The following is a 23283-nucleotide window of genomic DNA, read 5'->3' as shown; positions in this document are numbered from 1 at the left end:
AAGTCCTAGGTGGATTTGTTTCTGGATGTATGCTCATAGGAAAATTGAGTGTCTAGAAACCAGTCTTTGTCGCAATGACTCCCATCTCCACGTAATATCTGGTGACTTCTCCATGCTCATCACAGCGACCCCCTTGACCCTGGTTTGTTATGCACACGCTGCCTGTTTCTCTGCAATTCTGTCTTACCACTGCCAATAACACAACTGTGTCACCCTCAGACATCCTTAAAATTCTGTGCAACCAACTCAGTCTGGCTGTGGCTTTGGAAAATCCAATGGAAGTTGCCTAGAAATTTGTGAGAGTGAGGAAAAGTGTTCTCCTAAATGGAGAATGGGAAAGGAAGTGTTTAAGAAATGCAATCACTATTTCCCATAATTATCCACAAATACCTGCTCTGCGGCAGCTGAGCAGCCCACAAACAGAAGGACTTTGGAACCTGGAGTGACAGTATCTAAGCCCAGGCTAATGCTGCAGAGCATATTAAAGCTCCTTTGTTCATTTTGGAATGGCATCTCTGAATGCTCTTTGCAGAGATGTGTGCGCTTGGTTCCATGTGGAGGTACATAGAGAAATGGCCAAGGGCCGCCCACTCTCTGCCAAGCGTGCTATGCCTCATCAGTCCCTGAAAGCTGTTCTCCTCTGTGTCTTCTCTCCAGTGCGGATGGCGCCTCCTACGAGGTCATGCAGATCGATGTGGAGGTGGAAGAGCCCGGTGACCTGCCAGCCACACAGCTGGTCACGTGGCAGGTCGAGTACCCCGGAGAGATCACGTCTGACTTGGGAGTGTCCAAGATCTATGTGAGCCCAAAGGACCTGATTGGAGTTGTGCCGCTGGCTATGGTAAGCAAGCCCCGCCCTGGGCTGTTAGAACTGAACTCGGGGGAGGGGAAGGCGCCGCACTGTGACCCAGGCTGGGTGGGGAAAAGTGGGGGAGCCAAGAACCAGGACAGTGAGAAACGAAACCACAAAGTTGACTGCCAATAGCCAATCGTTGTGTGTGTGTGTGTGTGTGTGTGAGTGTGTGTGTGTATCTATATCTATATCTATACAAATATAAAACAATTTTCTTAACGTATTATTTAGAAAATAAACTCCAGGTATTAGGTTTGGGTCTGCTAGTGTGTGAAAATTGTTGACGACTCGATAGATGTGTTTGTAGCATATGATGTAGACACCTGTGGATCTCGAACACACACAGCTCTGGAGTCCATGTAGATCAAGCATAGGAGTGAAATGTGCTGAGACATTTGGCAAACACCCGCCTGGTCCCCCAGACCACCAATTAGAAAATATTGACCAGTGTTCTTCTGTCATGCTGAAAGAACACCAGAAATCAGGTCTTCAGTCCAAGGCAACTGGACAGCTGCCCGGTGGCACTGAACTGGTTACTGTGTTGTTCATTAGGAAATGCAAAGGTGTTTGGGTTACTGTAGTTGACAAGGGCTCTTACTGTTTTATTTGAGAGGCACTGAGCCTCCTTGGTTATTATTTTGCGTGAGACGGTCGTGCCCTTTGCTTTGGACTCTTAGTGGTTCTATCACTGGGAATGGCAACGCCGTTTGTCTCGAGCAAGTAGTGGTTTGAATTTGCTCCTTTCCGCACCTCTGGTCTGAGGAGACTGAGCACTGAGCACCTCCTGCTGCTGCCCTCGGCCCAGGCCCGGCTGCATGTTGTTTCCTACACTCCACACTCGGCGTTTCTCCTGCCTCAAGTGGCCCTGATGCTGCCGTTGCCTGTTCTAAACCCCATTGTTCCTCATGGCCTATACGAGTCCTCAGTCCCACAAGAGCCCTCTCTCCGTCCTTCAACAACCTCTGAAACATTTCCCATCCTACAGCACCTTTTCTTGCTATGCTACATGTAAGGTTCTTTTTTTTTTTTTGACGGAGTCCCAGTCTGTTGCTCCGGCTGGAGTGCAGTGATGCGATCTTGGCTCACTGCAACCTTTGCCGTCTGGGGTTGATTCTCCTGTCTCAGCCTCCCCAGTAGCTGGGATTACAGGTGCCCACCACCACGCCTGGCTAATTTTTGCATTTTTAGTAGAGACGGGGTTGCACCATCTTGGCCAGGCTTGTCTTGAACTCCTGACCTCATGATCCACCCACCTTAGCCTCCCAAAGTACTGGGATTACAGATGTGAGCCACCGTGCCCAGCCCTATGTAATGTTCTAAGAATGTATAATGGTAGAGCTAGAAACAAAAATCTCAATGGAGACCCCCTTGACATGTGTACCAATTAGGAATTGCATTTGGCTGAGAGCAACAGCGCTCCCTGCCCAGGCACCCTAACTTACCCTCTGGCTAATTATGAGTTAAGTACAGATTTCTTCTTTCATGTAAAGAAGTTCCTAAGGTTAGTGGTCTAGGGCTGGTTTGGTGTTCCATGACATCTGAGACCCAGGCCCCATCTTACCTTCTACTTCAGCAGTCAGGTGCATGGATTCCATCCTCATGATTACCTCATGGTCCAAGATAGCTGCTGGGATGCCAGCCATCACATCTATATTCTGCAGACCAGCAAAACTTTAAAAGGCCAAAGTTCAAACACGGCCAGTCTCTTTTCCTTTTCAAAAGAACTTTACAAGAATCCAACATACTGTTTCTGGTTGCATCCAATTCACCAAAACTTAGTTATATAGCCACATCTAATTGTAAGGAAGGCTGAGAAACCTACTTTTTTAGCATGAAAGGTTGCTCAAATTCTGTTACAAGGAAACAAGATAAAAGGTATTCTAAGGCAATGAACAGCATCTTCGACAATTCTCCTTTATTTCCACTTGAGGAAACTGAGGCTCAAAGAGGTCCCTCATCTTAGTACCTGTTTTCCATTTTTCGTTGGTCATTATGAGTCTCCCAGGAAAAAGAATAACATAACAAATTATGGTCTCCACTAGCTATTCATGCAACCATACTTAATTTCATTGTGCCTCAATTTCCTCATCTGTAGAGGGAGTTATAGGGATAATACCTACTTATAACGTTGTAAGGATAAAACAGTAATTAAAGTGTACTTAGACTAGGTGCGGTGGCTCATGCCTGTAATCCCAGCATTTTGGGAGGCCGAGGTGGGCAGATCACTTGAGGCCAGGAGTTCAAGACCAGCCTGACCAACATGGCAAAACCCCATCTCTACTAAAAAAAAACTACAAAACTTAGCCAGGTGTGATGGCACATGCCGATAATCCTAGCTACTTGGGAGGCTGAGGCATGAGAATCGTTTGAACTTGGGAGGCAGAGCTTGCAGTGAGCCAAGAACGCACCACAGCACTCCAGCCTGTGTGACAGGGTGAGACCCTGCCTCAAAAAAAAAAAAAAAAAAAAAAAATTTATTAGAGTGCCCAGCCTAGAGCAAACACACAGTAAATGTTATCTATATTATGATTACTTAACTACTGAATTTAAAATATAAGCAATACTCTGGCAATAATGTTATAAATTTTTTCAGGTAAGGGACTTATCCACAGCTCCCATATTTTACAATATAAGAAGAGTGGTAGGCAGTATGTAGGCACCCACTGATTCTTGAAGTGAATTAAATGTATTGGATTAAAACTTGGTGGGGCTGGGTGCAGTGGCTCATGCCTGTAATCCCAGCACTTTGGGAGGCCAAGAAAGGTGGATCACCTGAGGTCAGGAGTTCAAGACCAGCCTGGCCAACATGGTGAAACCTTGTCTCTACTAAAACTACAAAAATTAGCCGGCTCTGGTGACTCACACCTGTAGTCCCAGCTACTCAGGAGGCTGAGGCAGGAGAATGGCTTGAACCCAGGAGGCGGAGGTGACAGAGCAAGCCTGGGTGATAGAGCAAGACTTCATCTCAAAAACAAAACAAAACAAAACGAAACGTGGTGGGCTGAGTTGTTAGCAATGGGCTCTGAGCGGCTTCCTTTCGAACTAAGTGGAGAGCCAGAGTGCTGTCTGATCTACCTTTTGTATTGATAGTGGTTCTGAGTCTTCCCAGAGCAAGGTGCCTTATTTTAACCTTGACTTGGTTGGTAAAAGAGTGTTGTCATGCAGGGGATGTGGTTGCCGTTATTAAATTACTTTGCTTTTGTTCATTCTATCTTTATTGAGAAATATGTGAAAGAAATTTTAGATCCATGCATCCATTGATTGATTGATTGATTGATGTCACACATCCCTGAAACATAAGAGAAAGAGAAGGAAAGCCAGCCTGTCTGGATGGCGGGTGGTGAGTGAGTTGAGTTCAGAGTCTCCGGGGAGCTCAGAAGCCAGCATGAGGAGTTGGATTGTCACGTGCAGTGGGAAGCCCCGTGAGGCGGTCCGCAGGGGAGCCACACGGACTGACTTACGTTTTCAGAAGATCAGTATGGCTGTACGTGGAGAATGAATTCAAGAGGTTAAGAGAGCATTAGGGGACTGTATTCTGGCTGCTGGAAAAAAAAAAGACCTTATAATGCTGACCTACAGAGCTTGACGTTTACTTGGCTCTCGATACCCTGTCTAAATGTCAGCAGCCTGGGACTCAAGGTGGTTCCAGCAGGCCAGGGTGTGGCCTCTTTCCATCCTGTTGCTTTGAGTGACCCCAGAGACATTGACCTAATCCCTCTTGCTCCAAATTAATGACAACCATACCCACGTTGCAGCTATTTTCTAAATTTTAACATTCCATGTTGATGGAGTTGCAGGAAAATGGGAATCATTACACAAAGCAGGTGGAATTTTGTATTTGTTAAGCTTTCTGGAAGGCAGTTTGGCAAACATTATTTAAGAGGCAGTTAAGGCAAACATAATTTAAAAATTTTTTTCATTATTTATTTTCTGTTTTTGTGAGACAGAGTTTCACTCTGTCACCCAGGCTGGAGTGCAGTGGCGTGATCTCAGCTCATTGCAACCTCTGCCCCCCAGGTTCAAGCGATTCTCCTGCCTCAGCCTCTCAAGTAGCTGGGACTACAGGCGCCTGCCAACAGGCCCAGCTAATTTTTGTGTTTTTAGTAGAGATGGGGTTTCACCATGTTAGCCAGGCTGGTCTTGAACTCCTGACCTAAGGTGATCCACCTGCCTCGGCTTCCCAAAGTGCTGGAATTACAGGCATGAGCCACCATACCTGGCCTATAATTTTTTATAAGTGGGAAAGGGGAGAGTGTGCTCCTCTCCATCCCGAGCACCCCACCTCTGCTCCTACCCCATCAGTCTAGGAGCTCTGCCAAGTGCTGAGATCTAGCTGCAAGGGAGGCTGGAGAGAGTGAGCTATTCCAGGAGCCAGATGCCCAGCTGCAAGCATGCAACAGTGGGAGAAGGGAGTGCACATGGAGAAATGTCTGGTGCTGTCCTGGACTGTCCTGGCTGAGATAATAGCAGTGGAGCAGCAGCTTCCACCTTAGAAGACAAGATTTCCCAATGCATTGGATATAGGTGTGAAGAAAACACAGGAATAAAAGATGCATCCTAGCTTTAGTCCCAAACAAAAAGTTCCCCGTATATCTCCATGACACTACCACACAAGATTAAAATTTAAGAGCTTTTTTGTTATAAAATAACCTATGGTTTATATTTTTGTACAAAAATCTTTGCACACATTTTTAATGAACTCCTTCAGGTCAACTTTTAGAAATAAATTCAAATCAAAGGATATGCAATATTGTATTACTTTTTCATAATGTTTGCCAAACTGCCTTCCAGAAAGCTTAACCACTTAAGCTTCTGCCTTCCAGAAAGCTTAAAATTCCACTTGCTATGCATAGTGATACCCATTTTCCTGCAACTTCCTCCAACATGAAATATTAAAATTTAGCAAAACTTATATCGCAGTGTTGTTTTAATTTGCCCTTCTTAGATGATGTGTTTATTTCCTGTTAAGCATTTGTTCTTTGCCCATTTTCTTTTCTCATTGGGAATTCAATTTATTCTTGGACCTTTGTTATAAATCTTTTTTTATTATGGTAGAAGTCATATAACATTAAAGCTACCATCTTAACCATTGTAAGTGTATAGTTTAGTAATGTTAAGTATTTTCTCATTGTTGTGCAATGGCTCTCCAGAACTTTTTCATCTTGCAAACTGAAACTATAGCTACTAAACACAAATTCCTCCTCCCTCTTCCCTCCTCCCCAGACACTGGTAACCACATTTCTATTTCTATATATTAGTGATCCTAACTTTTCCACTGACATATTGCAAGTACTCTTACTAGTTTACCATTTGCTAACTTTGCTGGTCAGACTTTTTTGGCTTGCACAGACTTCTGTCTGTTTGTGTAATTTGTATGTAGTCAAATCCATTATCTTTTCCATAATGGAAATCCCTCATCTCCCTCTAATTATATCCAAGACAAAAAAGGCATAAAATCTCAAATATTAAAATATTCACACATAGCACAACTAAGTAAGTAGATCAACAGTCTTCAAAAATAATGCTGGAAGGGAGCACAGTTGTGGCACCTTCAAGCTGTTGTCAAGGATCTGAGGTCCACTTGAGCTGAAGCTGGTGGCCTCTCCATTCTTTGTGTGCTGTGTAATTTCATCTCCAGGAAAGCTCTGGGATGAGATGCCGCCAAGTGCTTGCATCGAAAGCTACTTTTTAGAAACAATTTTTTTTTAATATTTTGTATTTTTTTCTTGAAGTCTTCTTCAATATTTTGCCTTTTTTTTCCCCCTAATGTCTAGGGTCTTGAAACTTTTTAGTTTCTTAATCCAGTTGCAGGTTTTTATGAGATTTATTACATTGTTTTTTCAGTTCAGGAAATCATGCCTTACTATGTTGTAAGTAAATATGGTTTTGTTTTTAGGGAGGCAAATTCTGAGGGAAAAGGTCATTAAAGGTGCATTAGCATTCATTTATCAAGTGCTTATCTGTAACCACGTTAGTGTCTGAATCTGGAGACTGGTGTTTACTCTTCTCCAGATATTAGCCCAGCTAATTTTTATATTTTAGTAGAGATGGGGTTTTGCCATGTTGCCCAGGCTAGTCTCGAACTCCTGGCCTCAAGCAATCCACCCGCCTCTGCCTCCCAAAATGCTGGGATTAGGGGCATGAGCCGTTGCACCCGGCCTGGTGTTAGCATGTCTTGGAAAAGTTGGAGTCCCCTTTGTAGTGACTCAGCTTTCCAAGGAGAAAGGTCTCCATTTCTCAAAGTTCTTCAATGTCCTTCTCTCCTAACTGCCTCCTGAGTTTTGGCTAAAACAAGTGTTTCAAGTTTACACCAGTGTTCAGGGGTCATGGCACTGATAGATATATACTTCATCAATTTTTGAATGCCTTATCAGCTAGTCCTTTAAAACATAGTCACAAGTCCTCTTCATTTTAAAATAAAACAAACTCTTTTCTTCCTCTTGGGTAGTGGCTGTTTGGATATTATACTTGTGGTTACCGTTGTAAGTGCAGGAAGTAGAGGTGAATGACTCTGCTCTCCTGTGGGATTTTAAAAACATGCCCTCCCAGGCGGGTCTCTTGACCAGCTTCTCATTTTGCTTTGGGTCTCAGCTATGACCACTAAGTTTTAGTTATTAGAATGGATCTGAAACTTGAGATAAAACTTAATCAGGAGACATGGTCAGGACAGACAATGTCTGTATTATCCTTGAAAAAAATCAAAGGAGAACTCCAGCCCTACAGGGACCTGGTGCTGATGGTGTTACATGGCGTTCACAATGGCATAAGGATACATACAGACGCATCTGCCAAACCCAGCCCTGAAGATCCTGGGGAAGACCGCAGAGCTCTTAAACAAACGTGAAGAATCAAATGTGCCATTGCTCTTTAGGAAGTGCAATTCAATATCACATTCTGAGCTTTTTCTCAAACGTGATTCTGATGGAAAGGGGAAAAGCATCTCAGAATTCTCTCATTAGAGCCCAGCTCCCATGCCACATCCACCACAGGGTCTTCCTTGATCCTCGTGCTCAGACAGGATCCATGTTGACTCCTCTACTCTGTGCACCCATGTTTTCCTTGCACGCAGTGAGGGCAGCGGGCAAGTCGGAGGATTCTGACAGTGTTGAGTTATTCTTGCTGGCTGAGATCATGTGTTTGGAGCCATCTTAGGTAGGAGCCATACCCAAGAAGCTTGGGAGGACATAGGCTCAGTATGTCCCTTTGATTTGCACTCTAAGTCCTTCCTCGTCTCATTTTATTCTTTGATCCTTGGTGTATTTGTCTATTTTCTGTTGCTTACAACAGAATGCCTGAAACTGGGCGATTTATAAGGAAAATTATGTATTAAAGTTATGGAGGCTGAGAAGTCCAAGATCAAGAGGCCACAGGTGGTGAAGACCTTCTCGCTGGTGGGGAACTCTCTGCAGAGTCCCGAGGTAGAGCAGGGTGTCGCATGGTGCGGGGCTGAGTATGCTAATGTGCTGTCTCAGGTCTCCCTGCCTCCTCTTACAATGCCACCAGTCTCACTCCCATGATAACCCATTCATCCATTCATCCATGAATGGGTTTATTCACATCCATGAATGGATTAATTCACATCCACGAATGGATTAATTCATTCACGAGTGTAGGGCCCTCACGGCCCAATCACCTCTTAAAGGCCCACCTCTCAGTATTGCCACAGTGGGGATTAAGTGTCAACATGATTTGGGGAGGGAATATTCAAACCATAGCACCCACCTAAACCTGTCCAATCTCCAAGCCTTTTTTCCAAACTGGAAGCTGCTAGACTCCAGTAAACCCCTCCTGACGTGTGATATTTCATACTCAGATGCTGTTTTCCCATTAGCATGAGTAGGGGACTCCATAACCCAGGTAACTACAGGTGAAGCTAAGCAGATTATTCTTGGCCTGACCCTCCACCTACTTGGTTGAATGCTGAGTTCCTTCCTTATATGATTCTTGGGATTACAATCATGTAATCGTTAAGGAATCTCTTCCCTCCTTATCTCAGCTGCATCTTCCTAAATCTTCTCGATTAAGGCATGTTCTTTAAATCTGTGATTCGGTAGAAAATTTCCATTTCTGTGATCTTAGCAGACAAAACTTATATTTTTAGAACCATATAATTTTACTATTGTAAATCTTCTGATGAAATACATTTTAAATAAGCTTCACTGAATCAAGTACATTTCTCTTCTTAAATAAAATGAACTTCCTTTTCACCAACCACACTCTACCCTCATCTTCAGAATCTTTGGGATGTATTCTCCTGGCACACGTATTCTCCTGGTTTGTGTTACATCCTTCCAGTACTGTGATTATGCTCAACCCCTGTCCTCCTGATATCCCCCAGCAGAAAGCACAGGACCAGCCCATAGCAGATGCTCAGTAAAGGCGTGTAAGAGAACAGCCTTATCCCTCATTGGAATATACATGGATTTGCGAGGAGATGGTAACCCAGGCCACCTATCTCCCTGCAGTTTTGAAGTCAGTACAAGTAATGTGTGGTGACAGTCACCCACTAAGATCAGGACTGAAGAAAAGGCTGTCAAATTAGGGAAAGGAGCTTCCTTTCCTGGCTTGAATAATATTTTTGTTGAATTTTTGGCATAAAAGCAGATTCTTGGCTCTTTTTATTTGACTGTTCATAGCATTCTTTTCTTGTGAGAGCCTGTTAATTAATATGCCAGATACCCTCTGTTGTTTTACTCAGACTTTTCGAAAATTCAGTCACACTGCACAGCACACTATGGCTTTCATTTTTATACTTTCTCAACGAAGTGCAAATTAAGACAGCCCTTGAAAAAATCTCTTCTCTAAAGCACCTTCTTGCATTGTGTGTTTGTTGAGTAGCCATTGCTCCCTAAACAGCATTCACAGTAATTACACCAAATACTTACTGTTCATCTACACATATATGGAGGAGATGAGGTCAGGGTAGGCAGGAGCTGGGTTCTAGAGACCCCATCAGCCATGGTACCTGCAGCAGCAGGATTTCTGATTCAAGACGTATGAAAGTACATTCTTTATATATATATATTCTTTACATATATATAAATTGTTTATATATATATTCTTTACATATATATAAATTCTTTATATGTATATATATTCTTTACATATATATAAATTCTTTATATTATAAAGAATTTAATTTCCACAATGAACCAGTGAAGTTGATATGACTATTATCCCCATTTCACAGATGGATGAGGCCACACAGAGTTGGAAGAATGGCCCCAAGCTACCCAGCTAAGAAGCTGAGCGGAAATTAGATTCCAGATGGATGAGCTCCAGAGTCTAAGCTCATAACCAGTCCACTCCATCCCTCTCACACGGGAAACAGAGCGTAGGCTGTTGATCAGTTCCATATGCAAAAAGATCTTTGGAAAATGCAAATGCAAGGAGGTGTGCTCATAAAAATATGAAATTGAGAAGTCTTATTGAAATAGAAAAAGTCATCTGAAAATGAATTATTTATTATGCACAAAGCCACTGCCTTTTCTTTTCAGCCCACTCTGTTGCCTCTGATGTTCCCTAATGAACCATCCTCTCCAGAGGTGATTTATAATGAGATGGCAGTGTCGGCTGAACTTCAATGCTTTTAAAGGCCCATAGTACAAAACAAATGCAGGAGAGTTATTGCTTTTGTTGCTCACCGTGTGGTTATTACAGCCCTAGCTGTTGTACAACCAGTTGCTATCAGTGAACAAATAAGCTATGATGTAACTCATTTTAGAGGTACCGCAGAAGCACAGTCCATTTGAAAAGCATTTCCTGAGCTCACTATGTGCTGGGCACTTGCCTTTGTCTTGAGATTTAGCAGAGCTCATGCCACTCAGGGGAAGCAGCTGGGAAATGTGTCAAAAATAATTGAGCAAGATAATTTCAGAATTAATACATGCTTGGAAGAAAATAGAACAGGGTATCATGGAGGGAAAGACTCATTGAGATGTGCTCTTTCAGACTAGATTGTTCCTGCAGAGATGACATTTGAGCTCAGACACTGCTCCAGGAAGGGCCCAGCCTGGGAAGTTGTGAAAGGAGCTGGCTTTCCAGACAGAAGGAAAAGTGGGTGCCGAAGCCCAAAGCAGGGGCCAGCCCTGAGTGCTTTCGAGTGGAAAAAGGTCCAGTGCAACTGGAGATAGTGAGTGGGGAAATGGTACAAGGAGATGAGGTCAGGGTAGGTGGGAGCTGGGTACTAGAGACCCCATCAGGCATGGCACATGCAGCGGGATTTCTGGTTCAAGATGTTTATATCTGATATGATCATGATTTATTTTTTAATATCACTCTGAATGCTATGAGGAGATCAGATTTGCAGGGAGAGATCCACAATGGAAATAGAAAGACCATTTGGGGGCTCCTTTGGTGGTCCAGGTAGAAAGGATGACAACTTGGAATAGGGTGATGATGGGGATGAAGATAAGTGGAAGGTGTCAGGATGTATTTCCTAAGTGTAGCACCAGCACTTGCTTATAGACTGGACAAGGAGTGTGTTTGAGCAGCAGAGAGCAAATGTGAGTCTAGGCTAGACACTGTCCAGTGAAACTTTCCGAGATGATATAAACGTTCTATAATCTAAACCATCCAGTATGGTGGCCACAGCCACATGTGGGTTATTGGGTTCTAGAAATGTGGATTGTGTCACTGAGTAACTGAATTTCTAAAATTAATATTAACATAAACAGCCATGTGTGCTAGTGGCTATCAGGTTAGACAGTATCTAAAAGTTTGGCTGGGGGGATCAGGGAAATTCACATCGTTTACTGAGATGATGGTGGTTGGTATACTCTCCACTTGCCATGCGGACCCACTGTTTGTTGTTCTCCACCCTGCTGTGTGCCCCTGGGGTCTTTCCTTTACGGATTTCATGGAACAGGCTGCCCCGCCCACTGGCTTCTGCTTGAATTCAGCCAATGTAAGGCACTGAGAGGAGAGAGGAGGTCAGATAGAAGTTCCTTCCCTAATAAACACAGTTTGTCGATGGCCGTGCGCTCCATCAGAAGCACCTACTATTGTCACTGAACTCTCTCGTTAGGCAACAGCAGCACTGCCGGTTGTGATGTTTGGGTTGTCAACACGGCCACGTGTGTCAGTCTGCACTTACAGCTGTCTCATTCACTCCCTTCTACATAGAGGCGCAAGTATCTGAGTGCACCATTATGACTTACGGTGCTGTTCCTGCCCCAAAAATTTATGTATTTGAGTACCTATTATTTTATTATAAACTATTTTCTTTTATTTATAGTTTATAATTCAGTGAAAATATTATACCAATTTTTAAAATGTGTGTATTGGTAGATTATATTAATTATGGTTCTTATTTCAGGACAGTAAAGTAAGTGCTACTTTATTTGTTACATAAATATTTGTTATATAAAAGGAGCAATAGCTCAAATAGAGTTGAAAACAATGGAGCTGGCAAACACTTTCTGTGAAGGGACAGGTACTAAATATTTTCAGCCTCGCAAGCCACATGGTCTCTGTGCAACGATTCCACCCTGCACGTGGGGCCGGAAGGCAGCCGTAAACATGTAAGCAAATGGGTGTAACTGAGTTCCAATAAAAAGCTGAAACTTTGTGAGAGCTGGAACTTAAATTTCATATAATTTTCATGTGTCACAAAGCAGTGTACTTCTGATTTTTTTTAACCACGTATATGAATGCATAAAGCATTCGTAGCTGCAGGACGTACAAAAATGACAGCTTTTGCAGGCTGTGATTTGCCTATCCCAGGTCTAATGTCAGTGTAGCCTTTGCTTATCCAGGCCTGAGTTCCTCATTCTGGGGGTTGAAAATCCCCCCCTACAATCCCCAATTATGATATAAACTTTTATCTCCTTGAATGAAGGGTTCCCTAAAAATAAAAAAGTAGTGTTATCGTGAGAAAAGCGTATTTTCCACGGAGAACAGAGATGAATTCTGACTATATGTCACCCCATGGAGAGTGTCCACGGGATTAACCAAGGCAGGTAGCTTGAGCTGCATTTTCGCTTGATCATTCTGAAGGGATCTCAGGTTGGATAGCTCAGCCCCGAGCCCGTTAATCCCTGTCATGAGCGAAGCCTCCTGATGGTGTAGGCTTCCATCCTTTCAGAGTCCTGGGGGGCCTCCAGCACTCATGATGCCTAGTCTTCCTTCATCTTTCTTAATGTTCCTCACATTCTTTGGTGAACTTCATCGTCTTTCTCTTTGGTGGTGTCCACTGGACAGCGTCGAGCTTGTTTGCTCTGTAGCTGGCAATGACCTTTGAATTAAACTCATACAAGGGTTGAAGGCAGAACTGAAAGGAGAACTGGAAACTGATTTAAGGGCATGTTTGTGACTAATTCTCAGGTTCCTACTGTGACTAATTGCTCAGAGCCAATGATTCCTTGCCTCTTGAATTGCTTTCTAAGGACTGACTCACTCCATAGCATCTAAAATCTTGTCAGCAACTACCAGAAGGTGAAAACACCTTTCATGAAGGCTGGAGTGCATGAGGGGTTCATATTTCAGGTTTTATGCCAGCTGCCAAGCCCACAGTCCTCTCTTGTATCCGTGAGACTTGTTGTATTTCTCACAAGAAAGAACCACCTAAAGCCTAACTCAAAATTCCAACAAGCCTTTGGATCCACCTAATTTGCAGGTGCCATCCAGCTTTGCCAGGCTTATGTTTTAGGGTGAATTTGATTTTGGTATTCTGTAATGTGTGGTTCAGATCATGGCGCACAAAATCCAGCCTCAACAGTAAGGCCTTTTCTGACCACCCCGTCTAAAGAATATCTTGCCACATTCTATATTCCCTTATCCTCACTTACCTTTTCTCCATGGTATTTCTTTGCACCTAACAAACCTTGTTTCTGTCCAGCATCTGATCCCCAAGGAAATAGGGGTAGTTGTGTTCATGCTGTGTTTGTAGCACTTGGACTGCTGTCCATCCCGCGGCAGAAGCTCAGTAACCATGCTGGTGCTGGGGAATGAATCAGATGGGGCCAATTCAGATACCTGGCCTGAAAGTCTGTAACTGAGCAGACTTTGGGTGAGGTAGATGACCTTTCTGCACCTCACTTTTGTCATCTGCAAACTGGGGATAATGATGGTGCTTCTACTTCACAGGGTGATGTAAATTGTAATGAGTGTGGAAGTCAAACACGTAGCACGGGGTCTGCCACTCAGTGGCTTTACAGTAAATACATGTGCTGCTCTTAACAGCAATGACAAAGAAGACATGTTTGGGGATATTCACATGCAAAAAAATTAAAGTAGTTATCACTTTTTTTCTTTTTCTTTTTTTCTTTTTTTTTTTTTTTTGAGATGGAGTCTCGCTCTATTTCCCAGGCTGGAGTGCAGTGGCACGATCTCGGCTCACTGCAACCTCTGCCTCCCAGGTTCAAGCAATTCCCTGCCTCAGCCTTCTGAGTATCTGGGATTACAGGTGCCCGCCACTATGTCTGGCTAATTTTTTGTATTTCTAGTAGGGATGGGGTTTCACCATCTTAGCCAGGCTGGTCTTGAATTCCTGGCCTTGTGATCCACCCACCTCTGCCTCCCAAAGGGCTGGGATTACAGGTGTGAGCCACTGCCCCTGACCATCACTTTTTTCTTCTGCAAGTTTTTCAAGAAATTAAGGTAAAAGTAACGTTGAATGTCCTCTAGGGATGAAAAGACTAAATAAATCTATGATATTTTACATAGTAAGTAATAATGGCTGTGTTGTGTGTGTGGAGTCTAAACTCTTCTATCAGGCAGGCACCAAATGGCAAAATGCTGCATCTCTTAGGACCTTTTCAAATTCAAACCAAACTGGTTTATGCAGAAATCAGAATGTATTGGTCCACTGTTTAAGACTGGATTCGCTTGGTTATGCGAACAGTCAGACTGTGTCCAATTAGGCCATCAACCTACCCTAAACTGGTAACAATCACCAGATACCCAGGCCAGGCTAAGACAGACTTCCTAAACTCATCATAACCATGGGGACAGTATCACCATAACTCGCTAAGATCAGCTTCCTGTAAATGCAGTCAGTAAAAGATGGATACTTGGATAAATTCAGGCTTCCAATAGAAAGGAGCAGAAGCTGGGAAACACATGAAGTTTGAAAAAAAGAAAATCCTCAGCCAAAAAATCACAGGACAGATATGGTTATATGGAATTTTAGGTGAAGGAGGTAACTGCTTTTCCATTTATTTACAAAACAAATCTTAAAACCTTCAAAAAAAAAATAAAACCTACTTCCTATAGAAAATGTGCTTGAAAAATCAAAATAATAGAGAGGCATGTGAAGAAAGGACCTACCCACTATTCCTCATTAATGAAACACACGTGGCTAGACAGGGAAGAGATGACTCCTGCCTTCAAGATGACATGGCTAGCACTGTGACCCTGAATGAAGCCAGCATACCTGTCCAGTGTAGCTGGTCATTGATACCTAAATCAAAGTGCTTGGTTGGTGATATGCAACATTGAGGATTAGGCTTCAGCTAAGATTTAAAGCTTTGAAATGTATTTTTTTTATAACCTGTGAACTTCCCATCAAAAAGGATTTGACAAACATGTAACAGTGTTTTTTGACAATCTTAAGCTCCAGGCCAGGCTACCTCTAATCACATTTTCCTAAAGAATCAGCACTTTTCTTCAGAATCAATTTAATTTTCTTCGGTTCACCAGCAGTGGTTTTTTGGTTTGTTAATTCATCTAATGCTAGATATTTATTTTTTTTTCTGTTTGTTTTTCTCTTTGCAGCATGTTCACAGAGTTTGGTGTTAATCCCCAAGGCTATAGCAGGTGGATTTATATCAATTTCTCTAATGAAACGATGGTGTGCGTCAGAGAATATTATGCCTAGATCAGAAAAGATGGGAAAAGTTGCTATTTACGCTTTTTTTTTAATTGTAAAAACACGAGTAAGGTAAATAGGAATGGGAAGAAGGGACATTTTAATGCCTTACGGGTAGCTGTATCATTAAACAACAGAAAGGCCTCCCTGCAGTAGAAGTCTTTAAAATTACTACCTAAGGGATATGGTAGTTACAGTTCAAAGTGACTTTTTACAGAACTTATTTTTCCTAAACCTGTCAGCAACAAACTGGAAGGAAATACTTAAACTGCACTGTATGGTTCCACGCAGATCTATTTTCCTGACAATTTTTAAATGGAAATGGAGCCTATTCGTTTTCATGAATTTGCAGTTATATGCAAGTATAATAAGACAACATATGGAAAAGCAATGCAATGATTAAGGAAAGGATTTTGCAAAGCATGTTAACAGAGATCTGAGAGTCCTATCTATTAAATCTGTCATTCTCATTTTGAAAATGTGTGTGACTAGCCAGTTAATTATTTTACTTAATGTGAGAGTATTAAGTATTACACACCTCTTACTGTATGCAACAGATTCATCTTTGAAAAACAGAAAAATTAAATTCCTTCCTAAGATATCAAACAGGTGGAAAATTTAGCCTTCTAGTGTAACAACCTTGGTGTAATGATGGAACATAGAACCCATATCTTTCTAGAAAAAAATCCTTCCTGGATTTAAAGGAATTTTCCTTATAGTAATAAAATTGGGAGATAGTAATAAACATGCAATTCAACCACCGAGAAACAATTCAGCTCTACAAAATAAACGGAATGTCTTCTTTATTAAGTGTCTGGACAGTTGTTGTATGTTGCTACCTGGTTCACACCATGCAGCCTCTTCACAAAACATTGTATCAATGCTCTACCATCAAGAGAAATGACCATCATGGCATGGCCATTTTGCAGATGAGAAAATTAAGGCTGGTGGAAAGAAAATAAGTTACTGGAAGTCACATGAGTAACATGGATGTCTGGCTCCAAAACTGATGCTTTTACATCACCAGGATTTAAGCATGGAACTATATTAGTAAGAATATACAGGGCCAATGCAGCAAAAGGCATAGACATGTCTGTGTGTCCGACAAAAAGCAGGAAGGAAACATTCGTCCCACGCATGGATGGATTGAAAAGGTCATTGTATCAATGCTCTACCATCAAGAGAAATGGCCATCGTGGCTATTTTGCAGATGAGAAAATTAAGGCTGGTGGAAAGAAAATAAGTTACTGGAAGTCACATGACTAAAATGGATGTCTGACTCCAGCACTGATGCTTTTATACCACCAGACAATTAAGCATGGAACTATACTAGTAAGAATATACAGGGCCAATGCAGCAAAAGACATAGACATGTCTGTGTGTCCGACAAAGAGCAGGAAAGAAACATTCATCCCACGCATGGATGGATTGAAAAGGTCTGCCTCGGCCGGGCGCGGTGGCTGACGCCTGTAATCCCAGCACTTTGGGAGGCTGAGGCGGGTGGATCACGAGGTCAGGAGATCGAGACCATCCTGGCTAACACGGTGAAACCCCGTCTCTACTAAAAATACAAAAAAATTAGCTGGGCGTGGTGGCGAGCGCCTGTAGTCCCAGCTACTCGGGAGGCTGAAGCAGGAGAATGGTGTGAACCCGGGAGGTGGAGCTTGCAGTGAGCTGAGATCGCGCCACTGCAGTCCAGCCTGGGCGAAAGAGTGAGACTCCGTCTCAAAAAAAAAAAGAAAAGGTCTGCCTCATGCCATGGTCCTGAGGCGTGAGGACCACATTTATCTTCAAAATGGAGGATGGCAAAGCAGAGCTGGGGCATGACTAAGTGATGGACATGGAATATTAGAAGCTTTCTGAATAACGGGAGAAAATAAGTGAGGCTCTCAAGAAGAAAAACCTATGTTTCTGTCACCCCTGATCACAGTAACTTTGGGAAGTTTCTATTTTGGTATCGGCCTCTTCTTATCTGTGAAATAATGTCACAATGACCCCATCTACTTAATAGAATTCTTGACTTTTTGTTAGGAAGATCAGTGATAATATGTTTTAAAACAGCCTATGAATTTTCCATCATATAATGGAATTCTCTCTATAACATCTCCACTGGGAAATTGTCTAGCTTTCATTTATCTTCTCTGGGAACAGGAAATAATGCATTACCTCTTAGGGAAACCCATGCTTTTCTATATAAATAGACATAATAGATAAATATGTGGGTAAAGTATGGTTATGAATATAGATGATAGAGAAAAAGATAATAAAGCTATAAATGTTATGTATACAGAGATAGAGGACAGGTAGGTAGGTAGATAGAGAGATAGATAGATAGATAGATAGATAGATAGATAGATAGATAGATTTGTATAAATAATGTCTAGTGGGTGGCTCGCTTTCATTTTATTATTCATTTAAGTCATTATTGGTACTCCTCTTTCCCATGTCCTTATATCCAACCCAATACCAAGTCCTGTTGATTTTACCTGAAAAAAGATGGATTTATGTATTTTTCAAATCTATCCCTTTCTTCCTGTATCCACTGCCCCTATTGTACTCCAAACTATTCTTTTTTCTAGTGTAAACCATTACAAATGTTTCAACTACTCTTAATCTCTCTCCACACTATTTTCTATACTGTAGATGGTAATGTTTTATAACTTCATTTTTGATGATGTCCTTATCTCATACTTAAAACATATCTATGACTTTCTTTGGCTCTTAGATGAGACACCAGAATACTTCACATGGCAAACAAACCCTAGCCTACGTGGTCTTAACCCCTGCCTACATTTCCAGTCTCTTCTAGTATCATCTTTTTCTAGCCCTTCCTAACTATGAGACAACTGGAAAGTATAGTTTTTCTTGCTTAAAAAGGGTTAGGAAATTCACAGTAGTCTCCTGCACAGTGTCCCATAGAATGTCTCTTTCTTGGGTTTAAATAACTCTTGGTTCTACTAATTATTATTATTCTGTAGCTACTCTGCACATTCTTCTCCAGATACTCTTGGGTTGATTAGTATCCTCAGAGATGATGGTTTATCTTCTTTTCAGCATTAAATTGTCTATCAGTCTGTTTTGGACCCAAACTTAATCTGTAGTCCCAGAACTGAAAATGGTGTTCCAGGTATGGATTGACAAAGAAGAGAGTTGAACTAGACTTTAGCAGATCATTTTAAGCACCCTATTTTGATTAACCCCAGCCAACTCTCTGTGACTCTTCTTGGAAAGGTGCATTGCATTATTGACTCCCAATTCCTAAGTCTCTCTCTGTCCTTTTCACAGGCTGGTCCTCAGCTAATCTTCATGGTGATTATTCTTGTACAGTGAGGATTTTGAGCCTGAGAGTTAAATTTGGCATTTCTCTCTAAAATATCATCTCACTGGACACAGTCCATCGTCATTGCAGCCTGTTGAAATATTTTAGGATCTTGGATCTGTGATAGAGCATTTTTATTATAACTCTCAGTTCTGTATCACGTATAACTGAGATTCGCATGCCATCAATTTCCTCACTCAGCTTATTAACTGACATTCGGAACAGGAATGGACAATACCTTCTGCGGAATACCAAGGGTTCTGGGACAATGTGCATGTTACATCTTCTTACAACCTCATGAGCTTCTCTTTTTTAAATCTCCTTTCCTTGTTTCTTCTTATCTACACATCCCACAAACACTGGACTGCTCTGAAAAGTCCAGATTTTCTGCCCGTTTCGAGTCCTTGGGTGATCTCATCCTTCCTTGTGGCTTTAAATATCATCTATTTATTGATAATTCAGAAATGTGATCACGTTACTCACAGTCACTTTAAGGACATAAGTGGTGAGACCCTCTGAAGGAAGCGGACTGCTCCTGCAGGATCAGGAGACACCCCGAATACTGTGGGTGCCCCAACTGTGAAAGTGGGAAAGGGAGACCCTCCTCTCCCAAACACACACCCCCACTGGAGAAGCTGAAGGTCTGTTTGTGGAAGAAGTTTCTAACTTTACCTGGGGCTGAGTCAAGTTAGAGAGCCAAGCGAAATACAGGGGTAGAGGAAGCAGCAGAAAGGCCCTGGGAGCTCGCTGGGTCCCCAAGCAGCCCATTCCTGCCTGGCACCACAAGGATCTATGGAGAGGGTGGCCAGAGGAGCAGGGGTAAAACTCCACAGGGAGAAGGAATTCTCTAGCTGAACTTTGTAACAGTTTGAATGGGGCGAGAAGCCTCCTGGCCAGAACTCGGGAGAGGGCTTGCAGACTTCACAGGCAGGGAAGAACCAAGACCTTTTTATCCGCAGCTGGAAGGCAGGTAGCCCAGGGCAAGTTTTCAAGCCATCTCACCCTCTGCCTGGAGACAGATTGTTGCAGAGGGCACAATGGGAGTGAAACCAGCCCTTCAGTTGGCGTGGGAGCTGGGTGAGGCCTGTGACTGCCAGCTTTCCCCCACTTTCCTGATAACCTACGTGACTCAGCAGAGGCAGCCATAATTCTCTTAGGTACACGACTCCAATAATTGGGAATCTCACTTCCATCCCCCATAGCAGCAGCAGCAGCAGCAGCAAGACCCACCCAAGGAGAGTGTTAGCTCAGACATGCCTAGCCCTGCCCCCACCTAATGGTCCTTCCCTATCCACCCTGGTAATGGAAGACAAAGAGCATACAACCTTGGGAGATCTAGGGTCCCGCCCACCGCTGGTCCCTCTCCACACTACTACAACTGGGAAGCGCCACCAGCACGAACATAGAGCATTAAACAGCCAAAGCTAAAGATCCTCATGGAATCCATTGCACACCTCTGCCACCTCCACTGGAACAGGCACTGTTATCCATGGATGAGAGACCCATAGATGGATCACATCACAGGACTCTAGGCAGACCACCCCCAGTACCAGCCCAGAGCCAGGTAGACTCACTGGGTGGCTAGACTCAGAAGAGAGACAATAATCCCTGCAGTTTGGCTCACAGGAAGCCACATCCGTAGGAAAAAGGGAAGAGTATTACATCAAGGGACTACCCCATGGGACAAAAGAATCTGAACAACAGCCTTCAGCCCTAGACCTTCCCTCTAACAGAGCTTACCCAAATGAGAAGGAACCAGAAAACCAACCCTGGTAATATGAGAGAACAAGGCTCTTCAATACCCCTTCGAAAATCATGCTAGTTCAACAGCAATGGATCCAAACCAAGAAGAAATCTCTGATTTACCTGAAAAAGAGTTCAGGAGGTTAGTTATTAAGCTAATAAGGCAAGGACCAGAGAAAGGCAAAGCCCAATGCAAGGAAATCCAAACAATGATATAAGAAGTGAAGGGAGAAATATTCAAGGAATTAGATAACTTAAGAAAAAAACAACAACAAAATTCAGGAAATTTGGACATATTTTTAGAAATGTGAAATGCCCTGGAAAGTCTCAGCAACAGAATTGAACAAGTAGAAGAAAGAAATTCAGAGCTTGAAGACAAGGTCTTTGAATTAACCCAACCCAACAAAGACAAAGAAAAAATAATACGAAAATATGAACAAAGCCTCCAAAAAGTCTCGGATTATATTAAATGACTAAACCTAAGAATAATCAGTGTTCCTGAGGAAGAAGAGAATTCTAAAAGCTTGGAAAACATATTTGGGGGAAAATCGAGGAAACCTTCCCTGGCCTTGCTAGAGAGCTAGATGTTCCAATACGAGAAGCATAAAAAACACCTGGGAAATTCATGGCCAAAAGATCTTCACCTAGGCACACTGTCATCAGGTTATGTAAAGTTAAGATGAAGGAAAGAATCTTAAGAGCTGTGAGACAGAAGCACCAGGTAACCTATAAAGGAAATCCTATCAGATTAACAGCAGATTTCTCAGCAGAAACCCTATGAGCTAGAAGGGATTGGGGGCCTATCTTCAGCCTCCTCAAACAAAATAATTATCAGCCAAGAATTTTGTATCCAGGAAAACTAAGCACCATATATGAAGGAAAGATACAGTCTTTTTCAGACAAACAAATGCTGAGAGACTTCGCCATTACCAAGCCACCACTACAAGAACTGCTAAAAGGAGCTCTAAATCTTGAAACAAATCCTGGAAACACATCAAAACAGAACCTCTTTAAAGCATAAATCACACAGGATTTATAAAACAAAACTACAAGTTAAAAAGCAAAAACAACAAAAAACCAAAGTACACAGGCAACAAAGAGCATGATGAATGCAAGGGTACCTCACATTTCAATGCTAACATTGAATATAAATGTCCTAAATGCTCCACTAAAAACCACAGAACACATAAGAACCCAGCCAACTATCTGCTGCCCTCAGGAGACTCACCTAACACATAAGGACTCACATAAACTTAAAGTAAAGGAGTGTCATACGAATGGACACCAAAAGCGAGCAAGAGTAGCTACTCTTATAACAGACCAAAAAAACTTTAAAGCAATAGCAGTTAAAAGAGACAAAGAGGGAAATTATATAATGGTAAAAGGCCTTGTCCAACAAGAAATCATCACAATCCTAAACATATATGCACCTAACACTGGAGCTCCCAAATTTATACCACAATTACTAATAGACCTAAGAAATGAGATAGACAGCAACACAATAATAGTGGGGGACTTTAGTACTCCACTGACAGCACTAGACAGGTCATCAAGAAAGAAAATCAACAAAGAAACAGTGGATTTAAACTATACCTTGGAACAAATGGACTTAACAGATATATACAGAACATCTCACCCAACAACCGCAGAAAACACATTCTATTCAACAGCGCATGGAACTTTCTCCAAGATAGACATATCATAGGGCATAAAAATGAGCCTCAATAAATTTAAGAAAATTGAAATCGTATCAAGGACTCTCTCAGACCACAGTGGAATAAAACTGGAAATCAACTCCAAAAGGAACCTTCTAAACCAGGCAAATACATGGAAATCAAATAACCTGCTCCTGAATGAACACTGGGTCAAAAACAAAATCAAGATGGAAATTTAAAAATTCTTCAAACCGAATGACAATAATGGCACAACCAATCAAAACCTCTGGGATACAGCAAAGGCAGTGCTAAGAGGAGTGTTCGTAACCCTAAACGCCTACATCAAAAAGACTGAAAGAGCACAAACTGACATTTTAAGGTCCCACCTTAAGGAGCAAGAGAAACAAGAACAAGCCAAACCCAAACCCAGCAGAAGAAAGGAAATAACCAAGATCAGAGCAGAACTAAATAAAATTGAAAGAACAACAACAAAAATACAAAGGACAAATGAAACAAAAAGCTGGTTCTTTGAAAAGATAAGTAAAGTTGATAGGCCATTAGCAAGATTAACCAAGAAAAGAAGTGAGAAAATCCAAATAACTTCACGAAGAAATGAAACAAGAGATATTACAACTGACACCACTGAAATACAAAAAATCATTCAAGGTTACTATGAACACCTTTACGCACGTAAGCTAGAAAACCTAGAAAAAATGGGTAAATTCCTGGAAAATTGCAACCCTCCTAGCCTAAATCAGGAAGAATTAGGTACCCTGAACAGACCAATAACAAGCAGCAAGATTGAAATGGTAATTTAAAAATTACCAACAAAAAAAGTCCAAGACCAGACACTTTCACAGCAGAATTCTACCAGACATTAAATGAATTGGTAGCAATCCTTTTG

The 23283-nt window shown here is 42.1% G+C and overlaps 1 protein-coding gene across 2 annotated transcripts in view; it reads left to right on the top strand.

Annotated features, from left to right (window-relative positions):
- TMEM132D (transmembrane protein 132D) overlaps nucleotides 1-23283 on the top strand; it is an 818999-nt gene that overhangs the window by 557862 nt on the left and 237854 nt on the right. For both annotated transcript variants that reach the window (XM_016924625.4, XM_016924626.4), the window contains one exon: nucleotides 658-841. In XM_016924625.4, the coding sequence (XP_016780114.1) occupies nucleotides 658-841 (184 nt within the window). The remainder of the gene's footprint in view (nucleotides 1-657; nucleotides 842-23283) is intronic.

This window comes from Pan troglodytes, chromosome 10 (genome assembly GCF_028858775.2).
Source record: "Pan troglodytes isolate AG18354 chromosome 10, NHGRI_mPanTro3-v2.0_pri, whole genome shotgun sequence".
NCBI lineage: Eukaryota > Metazoa > Chordata > Mammalia > Primates > Hominidae > Pan > Pan troglodytes.
The sequence above is the reverse complement of the archived record's forward strand: the minus strand, read 5'-3'. Positions and strand labels throughout refer to the sequence as shown.